The sequence below is a fragment of the Pipistrellus kuhlii genome, unplaced genomic scaffold (genome assembly GCF_014108245.1).
Source record: "Pipistrellus kuhlii isolate mPipKuh1 unplaced genomic scaffold, mPipKuh1.p scaffold_m20_p_2, whole genome shotgun sequence".
Taxonomy (NCBI): Eukaryota; Metazoa; Chordata; class Mammalia; order Chiroptera; family Vespertilionidae; genus Pipistrellus; species Pipistrellus kuhlii.
Window position 1 is genome coordinate 48,510,496 of NW_023425515.1, and position 19,778 is coordinate 48,530,273.

The window sequence follows — 19,778 nt, forward strand, 5'->3', positions numbered from 1 at the left end:
GACGGTGAAGCACGTTGAATTTTCTGATGTAGTGTTATTTTCCTGAGATTCCCCTACGCCTTCTTTGTATTTCAACTAATAAAGGAAAAACCCTGTCATTGAAACTGGTAGGATAATAGGATATTCTGATTATACAGTATTACAATTCCTATCCCATTTTCTGACCCTTTCTCAATCACTGTAAATTTTTATTTTCTATTTCCTGTTGATAATTAAACATGTACATAATATAGACACTGTTGTATAAAACTGAATGAGAACTGAGTTGCTATGCTTGAATGGGTAACTAAGTGGAAATATGGATACTGAGGATTCATAAAATGCCAGAACAAATTTCCAGGGAAAAGGGAGGTATCGTGTGTCTTGGGAAAGTCACAGCAATGTTCCTTTGACGCTCTGTGAAATAAATGTGAAAGAATCAACTACAAACTTATTATCTGATACAAATGGATCTTCCTTCCCCACCTTCCCCCCAAATACACGAGCGCACTAAATTTCAAAATCTACTCAGGTGAAAATTGCTTTGCAATGAGTCTTATCACATTGAAATTTTCACTGTTAAAAAGATATTTGTGATATTTTTAAATACAAACTTTCATATCAGTAGTCAGCAGCCTGACAATTGAAATTCGGTAAGTCAATATATTTTACAATATATTTTACCCTCCAAATAGAATTGTTTTTAAACAATTGGGAGGACTTTTTTTGTTTAAATGTATTTTTTATTGTTATTGTAAAAATAAAATCTTGCTTGACCTCACATTATGCCATGAATGAATTGCTGAGCCTTTATACTACATGAAATCTTTTTTCATGCATAATCTTTGGAACATACAAATGTTCTTTAAACTGACCTATTAAGTTTAATGAGTTTCGCAGCTTCTGGCATTGTCATATAGTTAACCTTGCCATTTAGAGTTTATAATACCCTTTTATGTATTGTGATGCTAAAGGAAATGGTTTTGTTTTATTTTTGATTGAATTATTAGACTAATTTATATTTGCAAATTCTGCATTTTAAATGTGGACACTGGCTGTTTGAAAAATAAAAAAAAAATACAGAATACAGTTTTATGAATAATTTCCTAGCTGAATTTTTTTTTATAACATTCTGAACCAAATAACTAATGGTAAATATTTAAGAATTCTAGTGTGTAGATAATTATTAAGAGAAAAGATGTTTACAGAATTAACAGTTTGTTACACAAATTGGGTAACAGCAGAGCCTTGACAGTAGATGCTTTGTGTAGATGCTATTGGGCAGTTCAAATACAGGAGTCAGCTGTACCGTCGTCCGATATTTGAAGCTGACGTGTGTTTGACACAATAATCTATGTGATCTTTTTTTCTTTTCAGATAAGATTCTATTCAATATTTTAGACTTGGAATGTTTAACATACACCTAAGAACCCATGTGATTTTTTTTTCCACTTTAAAAATATGGTTCTATTACCATATCAGACATGGGATTTTTTTTTTTTTTTTCACATTGGTTAAGGTAGTTTCGTTTTATCTAGTCCTCTATTATGTGGCTGGCAGAACACATTGTTAGAAAGTTGCCTGCAGTTAGGGGTACAGTCCAGGTTCTTGGGACGAATATAAATCAATTGGCCTTTGCAAAGATTAATCCTATGACCCTGGTTTTATCTATATGTGCATTGGCCAGTTATGCATAATAGCACCACTAATCCATTTCTTATGTGCCAGTTTTTCTTGAAGGGTTAGGAATAGGGAGGCAGATCAGGAGGTACTCTACATGGTATTCTCCCACCTTCTGAAGGTTACAAGAAAAAAATGAAGTCACTTGAATTAGTATGTTGTCAGTCTAAAAAGTATAAAGATTTTTATGGCTGTGTGTGTGTGTGTGGGTGTATGTCTGGATAGGACTTAAACTTTTTTTAGAGTACTGGCTGTTCTTCCCCCTCATTGTCCACCCCTCCTACCCCTTGAATTCAAGAAGGTATTAGAGTAATTAGAGTAAATCATATCTATTTCATGGATAGTGAATCAATGAAGTGGAAAAGTTTAAGTGAACTAAAGGTAAATTTTGGATCTCATGATTTCAGTTCTTTTGTTACTTTCAAGTGTCCTCAAAAGGACATTTATAGTAAAACATTTTACACATACACTCAAGCAGATACGTATGCATTTGTGTAAGAGAATGTAAAATGTGCTACTGTAAATGCGAAGGACATTTTCAAAGTGGTTCTCAAAACTACTAGGAAAGTGAGTTTAAAAATGGACTTCAATTATAAAATAAAGAACATTTCACTCTTTACCTATTTATACAAAAGAGTAAGTTTTCTTAGCTTATCCCATTCTTAATAAGATTATGTGGGTTTGACTCAGTGGTTGTAGTGTCAGCCCATGGGCTGGGGTCACGGGTTTGATTGTCAAGGGAACATAACTGGGTTTCAGGCTCCATCCCCCAACCCCGGTCATGACACCTGCGGGAGGCAGCCCATGGATGTGTCTCTCTCATCAATGTTTCTCTCCATCTCTACCCCTCCCTCCCACACTCCGAAAAATCAGTGGGAAAAAAAGATCCTCAGGTGAGGATTAACAAAGTATTTTTGAAGTTGATGACTGTCTAGGTGCTGAAGGGGGCCAACAAAATACAATAGATGATCTGTGAAGATAATTGTGCTGTTTATTTGAATTCTTTCTTTGCTGGGGCATAGTATTAGTTCAACATTGATCACCTAGTAACGAGCATTGTAATACATGCAAATAATAGATGGTTGAGGCTACGAGCATCTTTATCTGAAAGATGTTTATAAATGTTGGCAATTGCAGGATGCATTATTGTACTTGAGACTATTAAAGCAAATACTGAGTGCTAGGATGTGTGGGTGCTGTGCTGAGTAATTTATATCTCATTTGTCAACCAATGGGTAAGTAGTAGTAGTAATAGTACTTATTTTAGGATAGTTTTCTAGGAAACATAACAAAAGAGAGAGAAAAATATATAGACCAAAACAGTGGAAATAGCATTGTTAAAAATCATCCCCTAGTTAAAATATCAAACTTAGGGTACGGTTCAAACCTAGACTGGGGTATGGAAATGTGTGCTTTGAGGAAACGGGAGTGGGGGGTGAACGCTGGGGTGGGGGGGTGGGGGTGTGTGTCACAGCCTGAGGGTAAGGCTACCCTAGCGGTCACCTATTCCTTATCGGGGTGGGAAGTGGGCACTGCGGATGCTTCGCTGGGGCAGGAGAATTAGTCATTCTAGCACAGTCCTCATGGAATGACATGAATGTTTTTAATCCAGTGACATCAGTACTTGCCAACATGGTATTTATGACTCTTCATGTCAAGTAGTGTCCACTAGCCCCGGATTATCTGATCCTCTCTCTTCCTTGAGCACTTCCTTTAAGGTGTCTGGGCCACTGTACCCCTTAAAGCCTCGGTGTGGTGGTTTTCCTTTGTTTCTTTATGAGGACTCTGGCAGCTACACAACTTTTGTCAGTGGTATCGTGAGATTAGGACTGGTTTCCAGAGCACCCAGTCAGGTGGCGGGACAATTCTGAGCGCCACGCATTTAGAACGACTGGGAACGTCTCGGGAGATGACCGAGGGCCCTTGCCCTGTGCGGTTTGCTGAGTTGGTGCTCGTGAGAGCAGATGCTGGCTCTGAGGAGCAGCTTTCCCAGGAGGGAGCAGTCTGCGATCCTGAGGGAAGGAGACGGCAGGGGTGCCGTTGGGCCATATTCTCCAGGCTGCCTGAGGGGGCGCAGGGCCAGGGACTCGCACCCGGAGACTAAGCTACCTGGTGTGTCACATTGTTCAAGTCCTTTTCCTTCCTGAGCCGCAGTTCTTCCATCTGTAAGGTGGGAATAAAAAATACCTCTCAGTGTTGTTGTGGATATCAAATCACTTGAGATAATCTATAAACTATAGATCACGAGACAGCTCCTAGTTCAGAGTTTAGAAGCGGCACAAAAGCGTGACAGAGCAGAGCCGGACGAGGTCGGAAGCCTGGCTCGCGCAGAGCGGAGCAGGTAACACACGCCTCACTGGCTGGTGGTCCTTCCAAAAGACTGAGCAAGATGGGAGAGGGGTTTGTGTGTCTGGATGTGAGCGACCAACGAGGAGTAACTGGCAGTGAAGTGGCGGTGGCGGGAACTTGGTACATGTATGATTCCGTTATCTGAGGCCATGGAAGGGGTGGAACATTCTGGAAAACGATACTGTAGTGAATGAGGGGAATAAAAGTTGTAGACTTCTCAGAACAGAGGGGAAGCAGGACCATCCCACAAAAGTAAGAATATATTGAACTTGTCGAAACCGGTTTGGCTCAGTGGTAGAGCGTCGGTCTGCGGACTGAAAGGTCCCAGGTTGATTCCGGTCAAGGACATGTACGTTGGTTGCGGGCACATCCCCAGTGGAGGGTGTGCAGGAGGCAGCTGGTCGATGTTTCTCTCTCATCGACGTTTCTAGCTCTATATCTCTCTCCCTCTGTGTTTAAAAAAAAATATATATATATATATATAACTTAACTAAGGTGACCAGACGTCCCGCTTTTGGCGGGACAAATTGTTGAAAATCAGGACGTCTGGTCACCTTAAAACCCCAAGCTGTGGGTTCATGGTGAGCAGGAACCTGGTGCCCACAAGGCAGAGGCACGGGCTGGGCAGTGAGGCCGGGGCAGCAGCCAGCCTCCCGGCAGGAGAAGGGGGGGGGTGGGCTTACTCACCTTTTTCTCCTGTGTTTTTCTGTTTCTGTGTTATTTGCTCTCACCTTTGTTTTATTTTCCCTGAATGACTCTGGTCTGTAGCAGGTAGACTCCCAAGGGAAATGACTAATGGGATGTGATGCAGGTTAGGTTTGTTTATCTTAAATGTTTGGGGGTTTTAGTATCGGAAATTCAAGAAATTTTTAAACTGGTTGTTCATGGGGAGAGGATTGGGAGACTCCTGGACTCGTGTGTAAGTTGCTGGAGGTTTTTTTTTTTTTTTTTTTTTTTTTAATATATTTTATTGATTTTGTACAGAGAGGAAGGGAGATAGAGAGCTACAAACATCGATGAGAGATTCATCGATCAGCTGCCTCTTGCACACCCCCTACCGGGGATATGCCTGCAACCAAGGTACATGCCCTTGACCAGAATCGAACCCGGGACACCCCAGTCCCCAAGCCGACGCTCTATCCACTGAGCCAAACCGGTCTCGGCAGGAGGGCGTTTTTTCACAGAATCCAGAACAGCACCTCGCACATAAGCAGGTACGAAAGAATGAGCAGTGGCGTGGGGGCAGGCTCACCAGTGCAGGCGTTAGGATGGGGCCGGAGGTTTCTGGGGGTAAAATGGTGCTGAGGCGGGCCACCTGGCAATGCTGGGTTCCTGCTGTCCACCCCAGATTTCTACACACAATTCCCAAGCATCACCGTGACAGTGGCCAGTGGGAAGCCGGTGTCTCATAGAGTGCTGGGCCTGTTCCCCCCACCTCAGTGCGGCCATGGGCCAGAGGACGGCCAGGACTACCGGCTCCCAGCGCCAGCTCCTCCCCTGGCACCTGCCTGCCCCGGCCGCAGGGCAATGAGCGCCTGTGTTTGGAGAGGAGTGAGCGAGCAGCAGGACGCTGTCAGCCCCTTCTTGCCCCGGGCGCACAGAACAAAGGAAAAAGCAAACAGCCACGTTCACACGTGTGGCCTCTTAATGCCAAAGGCCCCTGCTAGCTGCCTGTGGCTCAGTGAGTGCTCTGTGATCTGCTCCATCAGACAGACAGCTCTTGGGGGGAGAGGGGGCCAGGGCTTGTGCCTGTTTCTCAAATTCTTTCAAACCCTCCCTCCTGTTACCACCACAGGCCAAGTCACCCTCAAGTGTCAAGCTTCTGGCTGCAAGTTTCTTCTGAACATCAGCTCTGGATGGCCTCCAGTCCCTTTTCTAGATAGCAGCTATGCGAAACCCTTCGGAGTTTCTCAGTCGCTATTTGGACAAACACTCCACTCCTTACCTTGGCCCTGGTTGTCGCTGCCCACAGCCGCAGACTCGCCCTCCCCTCCCCCCAGTGACCCTCCTCTCTGCTCTCGTTACCTCAGTCTTCAGTCTCATCCTTGGTCATGCTCCCTTCCGCCACAAAGACAACTTCTTCTCTACCCTACTCTATGGATCCCCCCCAGCCCAGATTTCAGCCCCAGCACCACTTCCTCCCTGATCACCCGCCCCTCTGCACTCCCCCCACCCCCCTCACCCCACCATTTCAGACGCCCCTGTACAGCTCCTTCCCAGCACAGACGTCTGTTTGCACTCCTCGGCTGCTTCGTGTGAAAGTTCGGTCTGATTTCCCGCCACCCAGAGCCGTCTTGCTGCCGCCCAGGGTGTGCCAGTGCTGGGCACGGCGCTCGGAGGTCAGATCATCGGTGGATACGGTTTAAGGAGAGCGTCCGGCCCTCTAGTTAAACCCAGGCTGCGCGGAGAGCCACGGAGAAGCACTGCCAGGGAGCAGCGGGAGCCACGGAGAAGCACTGCCAGGGAGCAGCGGGAGCCACGGAGAAGCACTGCCAGGGAGCAGCGGGAGCCACGGAGAAGCACTGCCAGGGAGCAGCGGGAGCCACGGAGAAGCACTGCCAGGGAGCAGCGGGACCAGAGATCGGCCACGCGAGTCTGAAATTCGGCGGGAGGGGGTGGATTATGAAAACAACAGAGCCGAGCTGGGTTTCGATCCCCAGCAAAATGTTAGCATGTTCACCGCGGCTCTGCCAGGGAGGCGTGGCGGGGGTTCCATTCCCTCCGGGCTGCGGGTGAGGAGGCGGGCTCCGGCACACGAAGGACCGTGGACAAGGCCGCGGAGCGGAGGGGAAGAACAGGACTCCAACCCAAACCGAGCTGCTCTCCTCGAGACCCCCGGAGGTCTCCGCGGGCCTTTCCTGTGACACCGGAGCACATGCCGATGCTCCCCGCGTGCGGCCACAGTCCGGCCAGACAAGACACACTGGGCCTTGTTCCCCAGCGTCTCTCGGCATCGCGTTTTCTAGTGCCACCGGGTCCTCCCGCACGCCAGCTGCCAGGTGGCTGACTGGGGAGGAAGGCCTTTCCCTCCTCAGAAGGCAAACTCCCAGAGTCAACAAACAGCTTAGATCCTGGAGGAGAAACCTGCTCAACAGGAGCCGGGAGCACCTGGCCGCAGAGCGCAGCCCTCCCTCTCAGCCCCGCCCCAGAAGCCTGAGCAGGACTTCAGGGGTGCCGGCCCCCCCTCCGCTCCGGAACGGGGAGCTCTCGGGGTCACACAGCTGCCGCCTTTCAGTTCCTGCCTGGCAGCACCCCCCCCCCCCCGCCCCCCCCCCCCCCCCCACACACACACATCCTCCTTCTTGCACCCGGGGCTCTTGCAAACATTTCAAAGTCCAGAAAGACGGAAAGCCTGTCTCCTATTCCTCCCCCTGGATCAGAGAGGCAGCCGCTGTGCAGAGGAGAGAATCTAGTATTGTAACTAGACCAAGGTTCAAGTCCGGACTCCACCCTCAGAGCAAGCGAACTTTTCTGAATGAGTGCAGAATTCCTGTGATTTTCAAAAAAATGGGCAGACATGCCACAGGGAGGCACATCACAATGATCAACTAAAAAGAAAAAAAGAAAAATTTAAAAATACATATTTAGGTTTATATGTTATATTTTTAACAGGATGGGGGAAAAGTAATTTTATAGTTGCAAGTATGCAGAACAGTTTATTCTGGGATTATTTATTAATTATTGTATTATTTTTCATATGAACCACATAAACCTACTTTTGCCCCGCCTGTTACGTATTAAATAGCCTGTGCTCTCCGAGTGACATATTTCACCTCCTCATCACTGAAGATTATAACTGGAGTAACCATGGTGGGCAGGTATGTTCTATCTCTCAGGTATTTTACAGAAGAACCAGACAGACAGACAAAGCAAATAATTGAGTTGGCAAGTCCGTGCTTTCCATCCGAGGTTGACCTTAGCATTACCTGAGGAATTCAAAGAAAATTCGGGTGCCCGGGCCTGGGTAGCTTTGATTTCTGAAACCACCAGGTGACCACAGAGCACAGCCTGGGCAGAGGCCCAGGCTCCCTGGCTCCCTCCGCAGCCCTCATCCTGGCCCTAGGGAGGAGGCCGGGAGGGTTTTTTTTGTAGCTGTACATCATTTACATCATGAATTAATGTTTTCAACCTGTTTGCAAATCTCAGTTTTGGTTAACTTTGCCCAAGCTCTGACTTTTGGACAAATGGGGTTATTTTTTAAAGACAGGATCTCTCCAGCCTTCACACAGGCGACCGGTCCCAGGACCAGCCCCTGGCAGGGGCAGGGCTGCAGGATCTGTCTGCAGCTGAGCAATAACCCCATTGCTGTGGGCTTCACCTGGGACTGGAGTTGTGTATGAATAGAAAAAAGTGAGCTTAAAATCATATTTCGATTTTTTTATATAACAGGGCTGCAGGAACAGCAAATTCAAACAATGAAATGAAAGCACTGAAAGGAAACGGTATTTTTACCTTGGCTGCATGAACCATGTATTCGCCATCTATTGCTGAAAACTCATTGGCTTAAAACCATGATTTTCAACCTTCCTCACCTCGTGGCACACATAAACTAAATGCTAAAATTCTGTGGCACACCAAAAAATACACTTTTTGCCAGTCTGACAAAAAAAAAAAAAAAAAAAAAAAAAAAAAAAGGTATGATTTTGATCCATTCACACTGGTTCACATTGCTGTGCTGGCTGTTGTCACTTTTTTGACAATCTAAGAGAAAGAGGTCAGTGCCCCTGACTAAATAGTCAGGTATTGCATGTTTTAAAAATCCTTGCAGCACACAGGTTGAAGATCACTAGCGTAAAACAACAATAATTTATTCTCTCTCATGGTCACTGTGGTCAGAAATTCAGGCAGAGCCCAGCAAGAAGTTAGTCTTTTTGTTTTGTTAATTCTTACCTGAGGATATTTTCCCCATTGATTCTTAGAGAGTGGAAGGGAGGGGGAGAGACGGGGAGAGAAATATCGATGTGAGAGAGACATATCTATTGGTTGCCTCTCACACTCAACCTGACCGGGTGGAGATTGAGCCTGCAGCCTGACTGGAATTGAACCCAGGACCCTTCATTCCATGGGCCGATGCTCTATCCATGGAGCTAACCTGGCTGGATAAGAAGCTTGTCTTTGTTCAATGTCTGGGACCTCAGCTGAAAGAACCTAACAGCAGGGTCTGGAATCATCTGACTGCTCGTTACACTCACGTGTGAGGTGGTTGACTCTGCTATTGGTGGGAACAGCCCTATGTGACCTGTCCATGTGGCCTGGCTGCCTTCCAGCATGAATTCCAGGGGTAAGTGCTCTGAGAGCAAGGATGCCAGACGGATTCCCCACTGCCTTTAGGGCCTAACCCAGGGAGTAAAATGCCTCTGGGTTGAGGCATTTACAAAGGTTTGCTCAGGCCGAAATGGTTTGGCTCAGTGGATAGAGTGTCGGCCTGTGGACTGAAGGGGCCTGAGTTCGATTCCGGTTAAGGGCATGTACCTTGGCTGTGGGCACATCCCCGGCAGGGGGTGTGCAGAAGGCAGCTAATTGATGATTCTCTCTCATTGACGTTTCTAGCTCTCTATCCCTCTTCCTTCCTCTCTGTAAAAATCAATAAAATATCTTAAAAAAAAAAAAAAAAAAAAAAAAAAAAAAGGTTTGCTCAGGCTCAAGGGGAGGGACATAGACCCCATCTCTTTTTGGAAGAATGGCAAGTCATAATGCAAGAAGAGCTGATGGGATGGGATGGGTTAGTGCAGCCATCTTTGGAAAATACAATCTGCCTCACATTGTCTTCTAATTTTCTTTTAAAATCAGATTCCAAAAGTCACATGTGTTCCTTGTAAGAAAAACATTTCAATAAAAATCCAGAATTTGTACACCAAAGCACATTTCCTCTCTATCTTTACTCACTATATAAATCCTACTACCTAGAGATAACTACTATTAGATTGATGTTCATTTTTCCATACAAACTATGTACATACATACACTGCTTTTTAATAAATAAACTCCACACATTATTCTGCAACTTGCTGCTTTTACTATGTGATGAACAGTGCCAAGAAAGTATCTACAAAAACACCTTTCTAATGCTGGCTGTAATAGTATGGTTATACCATAACTTATTTAATGTTTTCTATTAATGGACATTTAGGTTCTAATTCTTAAAAATTAATAAGACAATGAACATTCTTATACTAGATCATGTAGGGTAGTATCTTAAAAACAGATTGTTCTGTTCAAAGGATATACAGGATACTGTTTTTCAGCATGAGTGTTTTTTTAAGGTTAGTATCATTATCCTATATATTAAAGAGGCAATATGCAAATTGACTATCACTCCAACACACAAGATGGCCGCCACAAGATGGCCAGCAGGGGAAGGCATTTGGGGCAACCAGGCCTGCAAGGGGAGGGCAGTTGGGAGGGACCAGGCCTGCAGGGGAGGGCAATTAGGGGCAATCGGGCCAGCAGGGAGCAGTTAGACATCAATCAGGCTGGCATGGGAGTGGTTAGGGGGTAGATTAGGCAGGCAGGCAGCAGTTACGGGTGATTAGGCAGGCAGGCAGGTGAGCGGTTGGAAGCCAGCAGTCCCGGATTGTGAAAAACTGCCCTCGGACATCCCTCAAGGGGTCGCAGATTGGAGACAGTGCAGGCTGGGCCAAGGGACACTCCCCCCACCCCCTGCATGAATTTTGTGCACTGGGCCTCCAGTTATAAGATAAATCTACATCTTTCTTTGAAGATGGACAGGTTTCTCTAGCCTCCAAATGAAGAACAGAAGAAAAATATTGTTCTTAGGTTTAGAAGATGCCTGTAAGCTTTGAAGGGACCTTCTCATTTACGAAATGATGACTAACAGGAAGTAGGTGGTTACGAACAGGGGGGCGAGTTTCCTTTTCTAATGCTTTAAGTCAGGCCGATGTGGAATTGAATGTGGATTCTGTAAGGTTCTCCCTCAGAGGGAGCCTCACCAGACGGTGACAGCAAAGAGGAAACCAGCTCGAAGCAGCAAAACAAATCAAAACACAAGTCTCATATGGGACCCCAAAGTGAACGATAGAGATTATTATTGGCCACATAGATGTAAATCTGGGTATATAGCGGATCCCGGTATTATGGTGGTGCCATCCTCTGTTCACAGGTGGCTCGTCTGTAATTTGAGAGTTCTTTTCCCCTTGCCGAGATGGGTCATGAAAAACCTCTTTGCTAGAAAGGAAGTTCTCCCACGTGGATGAGCTGTGAGGACACTGGGCTAAGTGAAACAAGCCAGACAGAAAAGCACAGATATTGTATGATTTCAGCGATGTTAAATTTCTTGAGGAAGCGAATTCACAGAGACAATGTAGTTTGGAGGTTACCCTGGGCTGGGGGCCGGGGGTTGGAGAGCTACTGCTTCTGTTTGGGGTGATGAAAGGGTTTTGGAAAGAGATGGCAGTGATGACTGCTCAACATGGTGAGTGTAATTCATGCCACTGAATCATACACTTGCAATGGTCAAAATGGCACATTTCATGTTTTATGTCTTTACACACATACAACACACACACACACACACACACACACACACACACACCCTCTGCTGGAGCAGGAGAGGTTGGGCTCTGTCCGTGCTCCCATGGCTCTGGCTCTGGCTTCCCTTTTGTTATTAAAATAAAACCCTCTATTTTTAGGGATTTTCACACAAAGGCTCCTGTGGGCGTGGGAAGTACTCCCAGCTGCCCTCCTATTTCACGGAAGCCTAGCAAGTTATTGAAGTTTAGGAAACATGCCAGATCGGACAGGAAGATATTAAATTCTCTCTGTGTTCATTTAGTGTGTGTTTGTTTTTTCCTTCTTCTGCAGGCTGGGGCCCTGGAACCTCTACTTCGCCCGCAGTCGCCTCGGGCGGTCTGAGTGGTCCTGACGGTGGTGCGGAGAGCTCCCTCGCTCCCCCTCAGCAGGCCGGAGGGCACCTTCCTGGCCAAGGAAGCCCAGGTCCTGGGAGCCGGGAAGGCAGGGTAGCCTCTGGGACCCCGGAGCGCAGTCCCCGCCTCCTATCCGGGTGCTTCTGCACCTGCCCAGGAGGCAGGCCCCGGGGAGCCGGGCCCCAGCCTCTCCCTCGCCGGCAGGACGGACTGCAGTTCCCAGGTCCCGGCTGCAGTGAGCCCCATCCCTGGGCGGCAGCTCAGCTGGTCGCACTGAACCAGCCGTGAGGCCAGCCTGAAGGCCGGCACAACGTCCAATCCGTACCCCTGCCCCCCAGTCCCCCCCACCCCCTCCCCACACACACACCGGGTCAGCATCCCGTCCCCTCCCTGTGGGCCCGGGGCCGGTCTGTCTGTCTGTCCGTCCGGGCGCGCGGAGCCCTCCTGGGCGCCAGGGGTGCGGACAGACGGCGCTGCGGCCCGGCCCCTCCTTCTCCCCCGGACCCGGGCTTTGGGTGCGGACGTGGCCGGGCGCCGGGCGGGACCGCCTGGCAGCGGGCACCTGGGACCCGCACCGCGGCGCCGGGCGGCCACGTGGCCGGGGCGGGGCGGGCGGCGCTGGGAGCCGGACCGGAGCAGGTGAGCGGAGCGGCGGGGCGCGCAGGTGGCCGGGCTCCGGCGGAGGGGCTCTGTCCTGGGGGAAGGGGTGCCCGTTTGCCACCCCATTCGCCCCTTCCCTGCTCAGGTAGACCAACCCCCACCTCCCGGGCACCCCCCGCGCACCGGCCGAGCGTCCGCCCACGGGCCTCGGACACGCACACGCACCGCCGGGCGCTCCCCGGGGCTGGGCGCGGGCGGGGGCGCGGGCGGGGGGCGTTCTGCTGAACCCGGTTCCTGTAAGTGGGGGTGCACCGACCGAGATGCAAGACGGGTTGGGCTCTGGCTCCCCCCGAGCAGGACTCAGTAAATCCCGGGGTCCTTTCAGGCTGGCCAGGGGCCGGAGCAGAGGGGCAGTGCGAGGACCAGCGCTCCTTCTGCACGCGGGCAGCCGGGCGGGGGAACTTTCTGGGGTCCCTCTGCAGCCCGCCAAACCCTTTCTTCTCCCCAGCTGCTTCTCTGAGCGCACAGTGGCCCCCCAACCCCAACTCTTAAAAAAAAAAAAAAAAAAAAAAAAATATATATATATATATATATATATATATATATATATATATATATATATATTTTATTGAGTTTTTCACAGAGAGAAAGAGAGGGATAGAAAGCCAGAAACATGGATGCGAGAAATACATCGATCAGCTGCCTCCTGCACACCCCCACTGGGGATGTGCCCCCAACCAGGATACATGCCCTTGACAAGAATCGAAGCCGAGACCCCTCAGTCCGCAGGCCGACGCTCTGTCCACTGAGCCAAACCAGTTCCCACCCAACCCCCAACTCTTGCTTTGAATACTCCTCAGGGAGCGTGCCTCCTTCCTTGCCTTCGCTGGTCACTGTCATGGGCCATGTTCTTCTTCTCACATGACCATGACCTCTTCTACCCTACATCCCTTCTCCCCATTTCCCTTTTCCTCCTGCTCCCAAGGATTCAGGAGCCCCGCTCACTCAGCCCAGCCTTCTGCTGGAGGGAGGGAGGCTCAGAGCCCACATGGGGTCCTAGCCCCAAGGGTAGCTGGTCCAGGGGCCCAGGAAGGCTCTGCTCCCCTGATGAGATAACCCAGCCTGGCAATGATGCTCCGTCAGCCTCTTCTTACCGGCCTCTCCGCTCCACACCCCTTTCTGGCCCTGCTCCCGAGGGACCCCCCGCACAACCTCCTCACCATCCCTCTCACACTCCGCTCATGGCCTGGTCTGACAGTCACTCACCACCTGGATCCAGGTCTAGTGAGTGGAGGTGCCCTCGCCCTGGACAAAGGGGTTCCGAGGGTGGGAGAGGAGTGTGTCACTGTGTCCTCAAGGGCTGGGCGGCTGGTCCCCCCAATCTCCACCCCAGGGAAGGAGCTCAGGGAAGAAAGAGGGAGCTGGGGCAGCTGGTTTTTATTTTTATTTTATTATTTATTTTTTACAAAGAGGAAGAGAGAGGGATAGAGTTAGAAACATCGATGAGAGAGAATCATCGATCAGCTGCCTCTTGCACATCCCCACAACCAAGGTACATGCCCTTGACCGGAATCGAACCTGGGACCCTTCAGTCCGCAGTCTGATGCTCTATCCACTGAGCAAAACCGGTTTCGGTGGCAGCTGGGCTTTAGTGCAGCACAACGGGAGCACAGCGGCCTCGGAGGATGAGCCGGATCTAGTAGGTCCTGAAGAGGGAGGGCGGGAGTTTCTAGAGGAGGGAGGACTCTGGTGCAGGGGGAGGGCGGACGGTCAGGAGAGAGGGAAGGAGGAGCCAGCCTGACTGAGGATGGTGTTTACCTTCCAGAGGGCCTCCCCACCCGGACCACCAGGACCCCGGTTCCCGCGAGAAGGGCCAGATGTCTCACGTGCAGGAGCTCTTCCACGAGGAAGCCCAGCAGGTGGGCCTGGGTGTGTGTGTGTGTGGGGGCTGTCAGGGAACCCCTGAGGCCCCTGAGCAAAGGGTCACCACACAGGAAGCCGAATGGAAACATTGCAGTGCACTATTTTGGAAGTAGTTATCTCAGAAGTTTATTTTGGTGTTCCAGCGTAACCCAGAACATATTATAGCCAACCCCTTAACCATCCGAGTGCAGAAAATCTTCTTTGCTATTATTATTTTGTTTGAATCCTGGACTCTCACATTCCCTGCCATGGAGACTATCTCTGAACAGAGTGAGGACTCAGATCAGATGAACTCCTTTTCGTACTGAATCACACCAGCGTGAGAAGGAAAATGTATTTCGGAAAAGCGTAGATGCTGAAGCCGAATGGATTTCTGGATTCCCTGATGTCTGTAGGGCATTTTTTTTTTCTTTATCCTCTTCCTGTGGATCACTAGTTATAGTAAATGTTCAATGTGGCTATGGAATGGAAGTGGCTCTCCTCGGAAGTAGTTAATCCCTTAAAAAATAAGGAAACCCACTTAAGTGTTTACCGGGAAACCACTTGTTTCCAGCATCTTTTCCGGTGACTGGTCACTCAGCCTGGATGTTTTCACTGCCCCATGGGTTTCTCTCATGCTTTGCAGAGCAGGACAGGAGGGCTTCTGGGATTTTAATACGGAATGTGCTCCCCACAAGAGGGGAGAGAATCACTTCAGAGCCTCCCACAACAGTAAGAGCGGGGCCTAGGTTGGGGAGGGGGGGTCCTGAGCTCAGGGGCAGAAGCTGCTGAGGCACATGGGGGGCTCAAGGTGGGTGGGAGAATCCCGCCTGGCTGGGTACCCGCTCCTCACGCACAGGAACACCTGTGAGGAATGCAGTGTGATGGCGGGCAGGTGATGAGTCTCCCTTTCCCCAGGGCTGTCACCCTGCTGCTCTTCCCTGCCCTGGAAGTGCTCACTGCTTAGCAGTGGGTGCCTGGAGACCCGGAAGGGCCTCCTCGGAGCTGTGTCAGCGCTCTTGTCCAGAGCTGTTCACTCCTGGGTGAAAAGGCCCGTGGCCGCCTCCTTCGCTGGGTTGAGGCCCCTCAGAGAGACCTTGCTTTGTCAGAGGTCTTACATTTTGTTCAGCTTGCCCCGCCTCCCACGGTGCTTCCCAGGCATCTTCGTTGGGTGTGTAAGACTGTGTGCATGCATGAGTTCTGTGTTAAGTATGCAAAAGATACTCAGATGGAAAATGTGAGGCCCTTCTCCCCAGGGATTCCATAAAGGGAAACAAATAAGACGTTCTTGGTTCATCCCGGAGATTGGGATCAGCTACGGCTCAGCTGTGACGCTCTCTCCCCTGTTAAAGGCCTTCAGTGACTCCCTGCGTCTACCACCCAGGGTTCAGACTCCTTAGCCAAGGCCCCGCACCGTCTGGCCCAGCCCGAGTTCCCAGCATTTTCTTCTTGCTTGGGGTTCTCTGTGCCTCCTGAATGTGTGTAATTTTTTCCTTCACCGGGTTAGGGAAGTTTTCTGCCATTATGTTTTCAAACACATTCTCTATGCCTTTCTCCGTTTCTGCCTCTTCTGGCACACGTGTTATTCTAATATTGTTACGTTTTACGTTGTCCCACAGCTCCTTTACACTGTCCTCCTGTTTTTTAATTGCTTTTTTTTCTTTTTGGTTCTCTGATCGAGTGAAATTTTCTTTCTTTTTTTTATTATTAAATTATTATCTGTGTACATATTTTAACATTGCCCCCCCCATACATACCCTCCCGCCCCAGAGTTTTGTGTCCATTGGTTGTACTTATATGCATGTATACAAGTCCTTCAGTTGATCTATTATCTCCCCCAGATCTCCCTACCCTACCTGCTGTAATTTGACAGTCTACTTGTTGCTTTACTGTCTCTATATCTATCTTTTGGTTCATCAGTTTATAATGTTCATAAACGAGTGAGGTCATGTGGTGTTTCTCTTTCATTGACTGGCTTATTTGATTGAGTGAAATTTTCAACTCCGTCTTCTAATTCACTGATTCAATCCTCAGCTTCCTCTAATCTGTTGTGTATTCCTCCCAATGTGTTATGCCATTCTTTATCTCAGACTGTTCTTTTTTCATAGTTATTATATCTTTTCCCATACTGTTGAGCATTTTTAACATTTTTACTCTGAACTCTGATTCAGATAAATTTCTTATCTCTCCTTAATTTATCTCTTCGTTTGGAGATTGCTCTAGTTCTTTCATTTGGGGGTTGCTTCTTTGTCTCCTCATTTATGACTTTCTGTTTGGGTTTGTGACTATGTATTAGGTAGATCCTCTATTCCTCTCAATTTCAATTTCTAGGTCCGTGGTCGGCAAACTTTGGCTCACAAGCCACATGTGGCTCTTTGGCCCCTTGAGTGTGGCTCTTCCACAAAATACCATGGCCTGGGTGGGTCTATTTTTAAGAAGTTGGAAGAAGTTTAAGTTTAAAAAATTTGGCTCTCAAAAGAAATTTCAGTCTTTGTACTGTTGATATTTGGCTCTGTTGACTAATGAGTTTGCCTACAACTGTGTCTAGGTAGGACAGTGCTAAAGGCTGTTTCTGACTAATTAGATCAGGTAAAATCTCAAAGACTCCAGATACTACCCTGTTTCCTCGAAAATAAGACAGTGTCTTACATTAATTTTTTCTCCCAAAATTGTGCTAGGTCTTATTTTCAGGAGATGTCTTATCTTTCCATGCCCTAGGTCTTATTTCTGGAGGAAGTCTTATTTTCGGGGAAACACGGGTACCTCTGCCTACAGACTGATAGGATTCTGATTTGAATTGCACCCTAGGCAATCATTCTCAGGTGTGGGGAGAGTTTTTTTTTTTTTTTTTTTTAAACAGGATGTGGCAGTTGCTTCTGCCTGGAGGCTAATTGTTACTTTTAATTCTAAAGTGGTCTCAGGGCAGGGTGTTTTTCAATAGGGTGTGTCAACTGACTTCCCCCTAGCCTAGGCAGATGTCTATGTGGAAAAGATGTTTTCCCTAGTCATTTCCTGGGAATGACTCAGCCCAGGACTTGGGGTGTCTGTCTTCTGAGCTCTATCCCCCGAGACCCCTGTCCTGGCTTCTGCTCTCACATCTCCAGTCCACTTCACCCTCCCTCTGCCCGAGCACAAGGTGGGTGGCTCCACAGGGAATTTTTGTGCGTTGGCCCTTCAAGACAGTGCCTGAATTTCCAGCTGTTATTCCCTGGCAGACAGCTGCCCTGCTGCTTTTCACAGCCAGGTGTTACGAGGGTACCCTCCTCAGTTTTGGTGTGCCTGCTGGGGAGCCCAGCTTGGGGATTAGATCCCAGAATTCTCAGTGGCACCCGCCACAGCTGAGATATCTCTCCTGGACAAGCATGTCAAACTCAAAGGCTAACACAGGTCAAATAAACAAGGTTTAAGTTTATGTGAGCTGCAAAAAAACAAAAGCTCAGTTTTCATAGAAACATAGGTTTATTTCAATAGTCATGCCAAATACAAAGGGCTGAACTAAATGAGTAATCCTATCTAATAAAGAGGGAATATGCTAATTGACTGCCACTCTCTCAAAGATGACAGCGCCAACAGTCACAATATGGCAGCGCCCAGTCCCCTCAGCCCTGCTGGGGCGGCAGGTTGTGTGGCAAGGCTGACTGCTCCATGTGCCTGCTTCCCGAGTCCCCCAGCTACCCTGGAGGGCTGAGGGGGGTCCCTCAGCCCCTCAGCCACCCAGGGCCGGCCCAAGGTGCAAGCAAGCTTCAGATGGCAGCTTCCCAGATCTCCAGGGCTGGCCTTGGATGACGGCTACACAGCTGCCCAGGACTGCCTGAGGCTCAGGTAACCAGGGCCGGCTGAGGCTTGCGCTGTGGCAGTGGCAGCAGCAGAGGTGTGATGGGGGGTCGCCTTCCACTGATTGCCAGATTGCGTTCTGCCCCTGAGGGCTCCTGAGAGGGGGCAGGCCACCTGAGGGACCTCCCTCCAGTGCATGAATTTTCAATCACTGGGCCTCTAGTTGTTAACATAAAATAATAGATATTTTAATAAAAATTAATATTTTTTCTTGAACATTAACTTACCAGACACTAAATAACTGCATAAATTAATAAGCACAATGCAAATAAAGCTATTTTTCTTGTTTTCTGAAAGCAAAATATTTCCTGTTGCACACACCAAACAAGTCAGTCCAAGACTAATGAAGTGGCCATCAGCTGCTAAAATATCCGCTGCTACTGTTAGTGGGGAGAAATGGTGTGCCTGTGAGTAAGGCACATAAGGGGAATGAATGCAACATGATTATAGTAATCAGTCATTAGTGAACATTGTAATTCATTATTAATAATTACGTACAACAGTATATTATAAAAATTAAATTACAAACTTCTTATTAAAAGGTTTCTTATATACCGTTATATTGGCTGGGTCGCAAAAATATTTATTGTGGGCTGCATGTGGCCCGCAGGCCACGAGTTTGACATGCTTGCTCCAGGACTTTAGTTGCTGTCTATGAGTGCCCAGCTGGCCCTTTTGTGCCTCCGCCCCTCTTACCAGTCTCCATGCGATCTCCACCTTCAGTCCTCAGGTATCAGGGTTCTCTCCTGCGAGTTTTCTGTTGATTTTTCAGGAAATTTTTTTTGTATTTTAGTTGTAATTCCAGTTTGTTCCTGGGAGCATGTCCATGCTGCATCTACTTACTCTGCCACCATTTGTATTTTTATTTATTTGTTTATTTTTTAAACTTCTTTGTTGATTACATTGTGATATAGGTGTCCTTATTCCCCATTACCCCCAAACTCGCACCCCTCATGCCCTCATCCCCTGTTGTCTGGGTCCATTGGTTAGGCTTATATGCATGCATACAAGTCCTTTGGTTGATCTCTCCCCCGTACCCCCACCTTCCCCTACCTTCCCTCTGAGTTTTAATGGCCTGATTGATGTTTCTCTACCTCTGGATCTATTTTTGTTCATCAGTTTATGTTGTTCATTATATTCCATAAATAAGTGAGATCATGTGATATTTATCTTTCTCTGCCTGGCTTATTTCACTTAGCATAATGCTCTCCAGTTCCATCCATGCTGTTGCAAACTCATTTTTTACCTCAGCATAGTATTCCATTGTGTAGATGTACCACAGTTTTTTAATCCACTCATCTGCTGATGGGCACCTAGGCTGTTTCCAAATCTTAGCTATTGTAAATTGTGCTGCTATGAACATAGGGGTGTATATGTCCTTTCTAATTGGTGTTTCTAGTTTCTTGGGATATGTTCCTAGAAGTGGGATCACTGGGTCAAATGGGAGTTCCATTTTTAGTTTTTTGAGGAAACTCCATACTGTTCTCCACAGTGGCTGCACCAGTCTGCATTCCCACCAGAAGTGAGAGTTCCTTTTTCTCTGCATCCTCG

The 19,778-nt window shown here is 48.1% G+C and overlaps 1 protein-coding gene across 1 annotated transcript in view; it reads left to right on the plus strand.

Annotated features, from left to right (window-relative positions):
• The first annotated feature begins 14,311 nt into the window (after window positions 1-14,311).
• Window positions 14,312-19,778, plus strand: part of SLC12A8 (solute carrier family 12 member 8) — a 149,929-nt gene continuing 144,462 nt past the window's right edge. Inside the window, exon 1 of the mRNA XM_036447075.2 lies at window positions 14,312-14,410. Coding sequence (XP_036302968.1) covers window positions 14,369-14,410 — 42 coding nt within the window. The 5' untranslated portion in view covers window positions 14,312-14,368. The remainder of the gene's footprint in view (window positions 14,411-19,778) is intronic.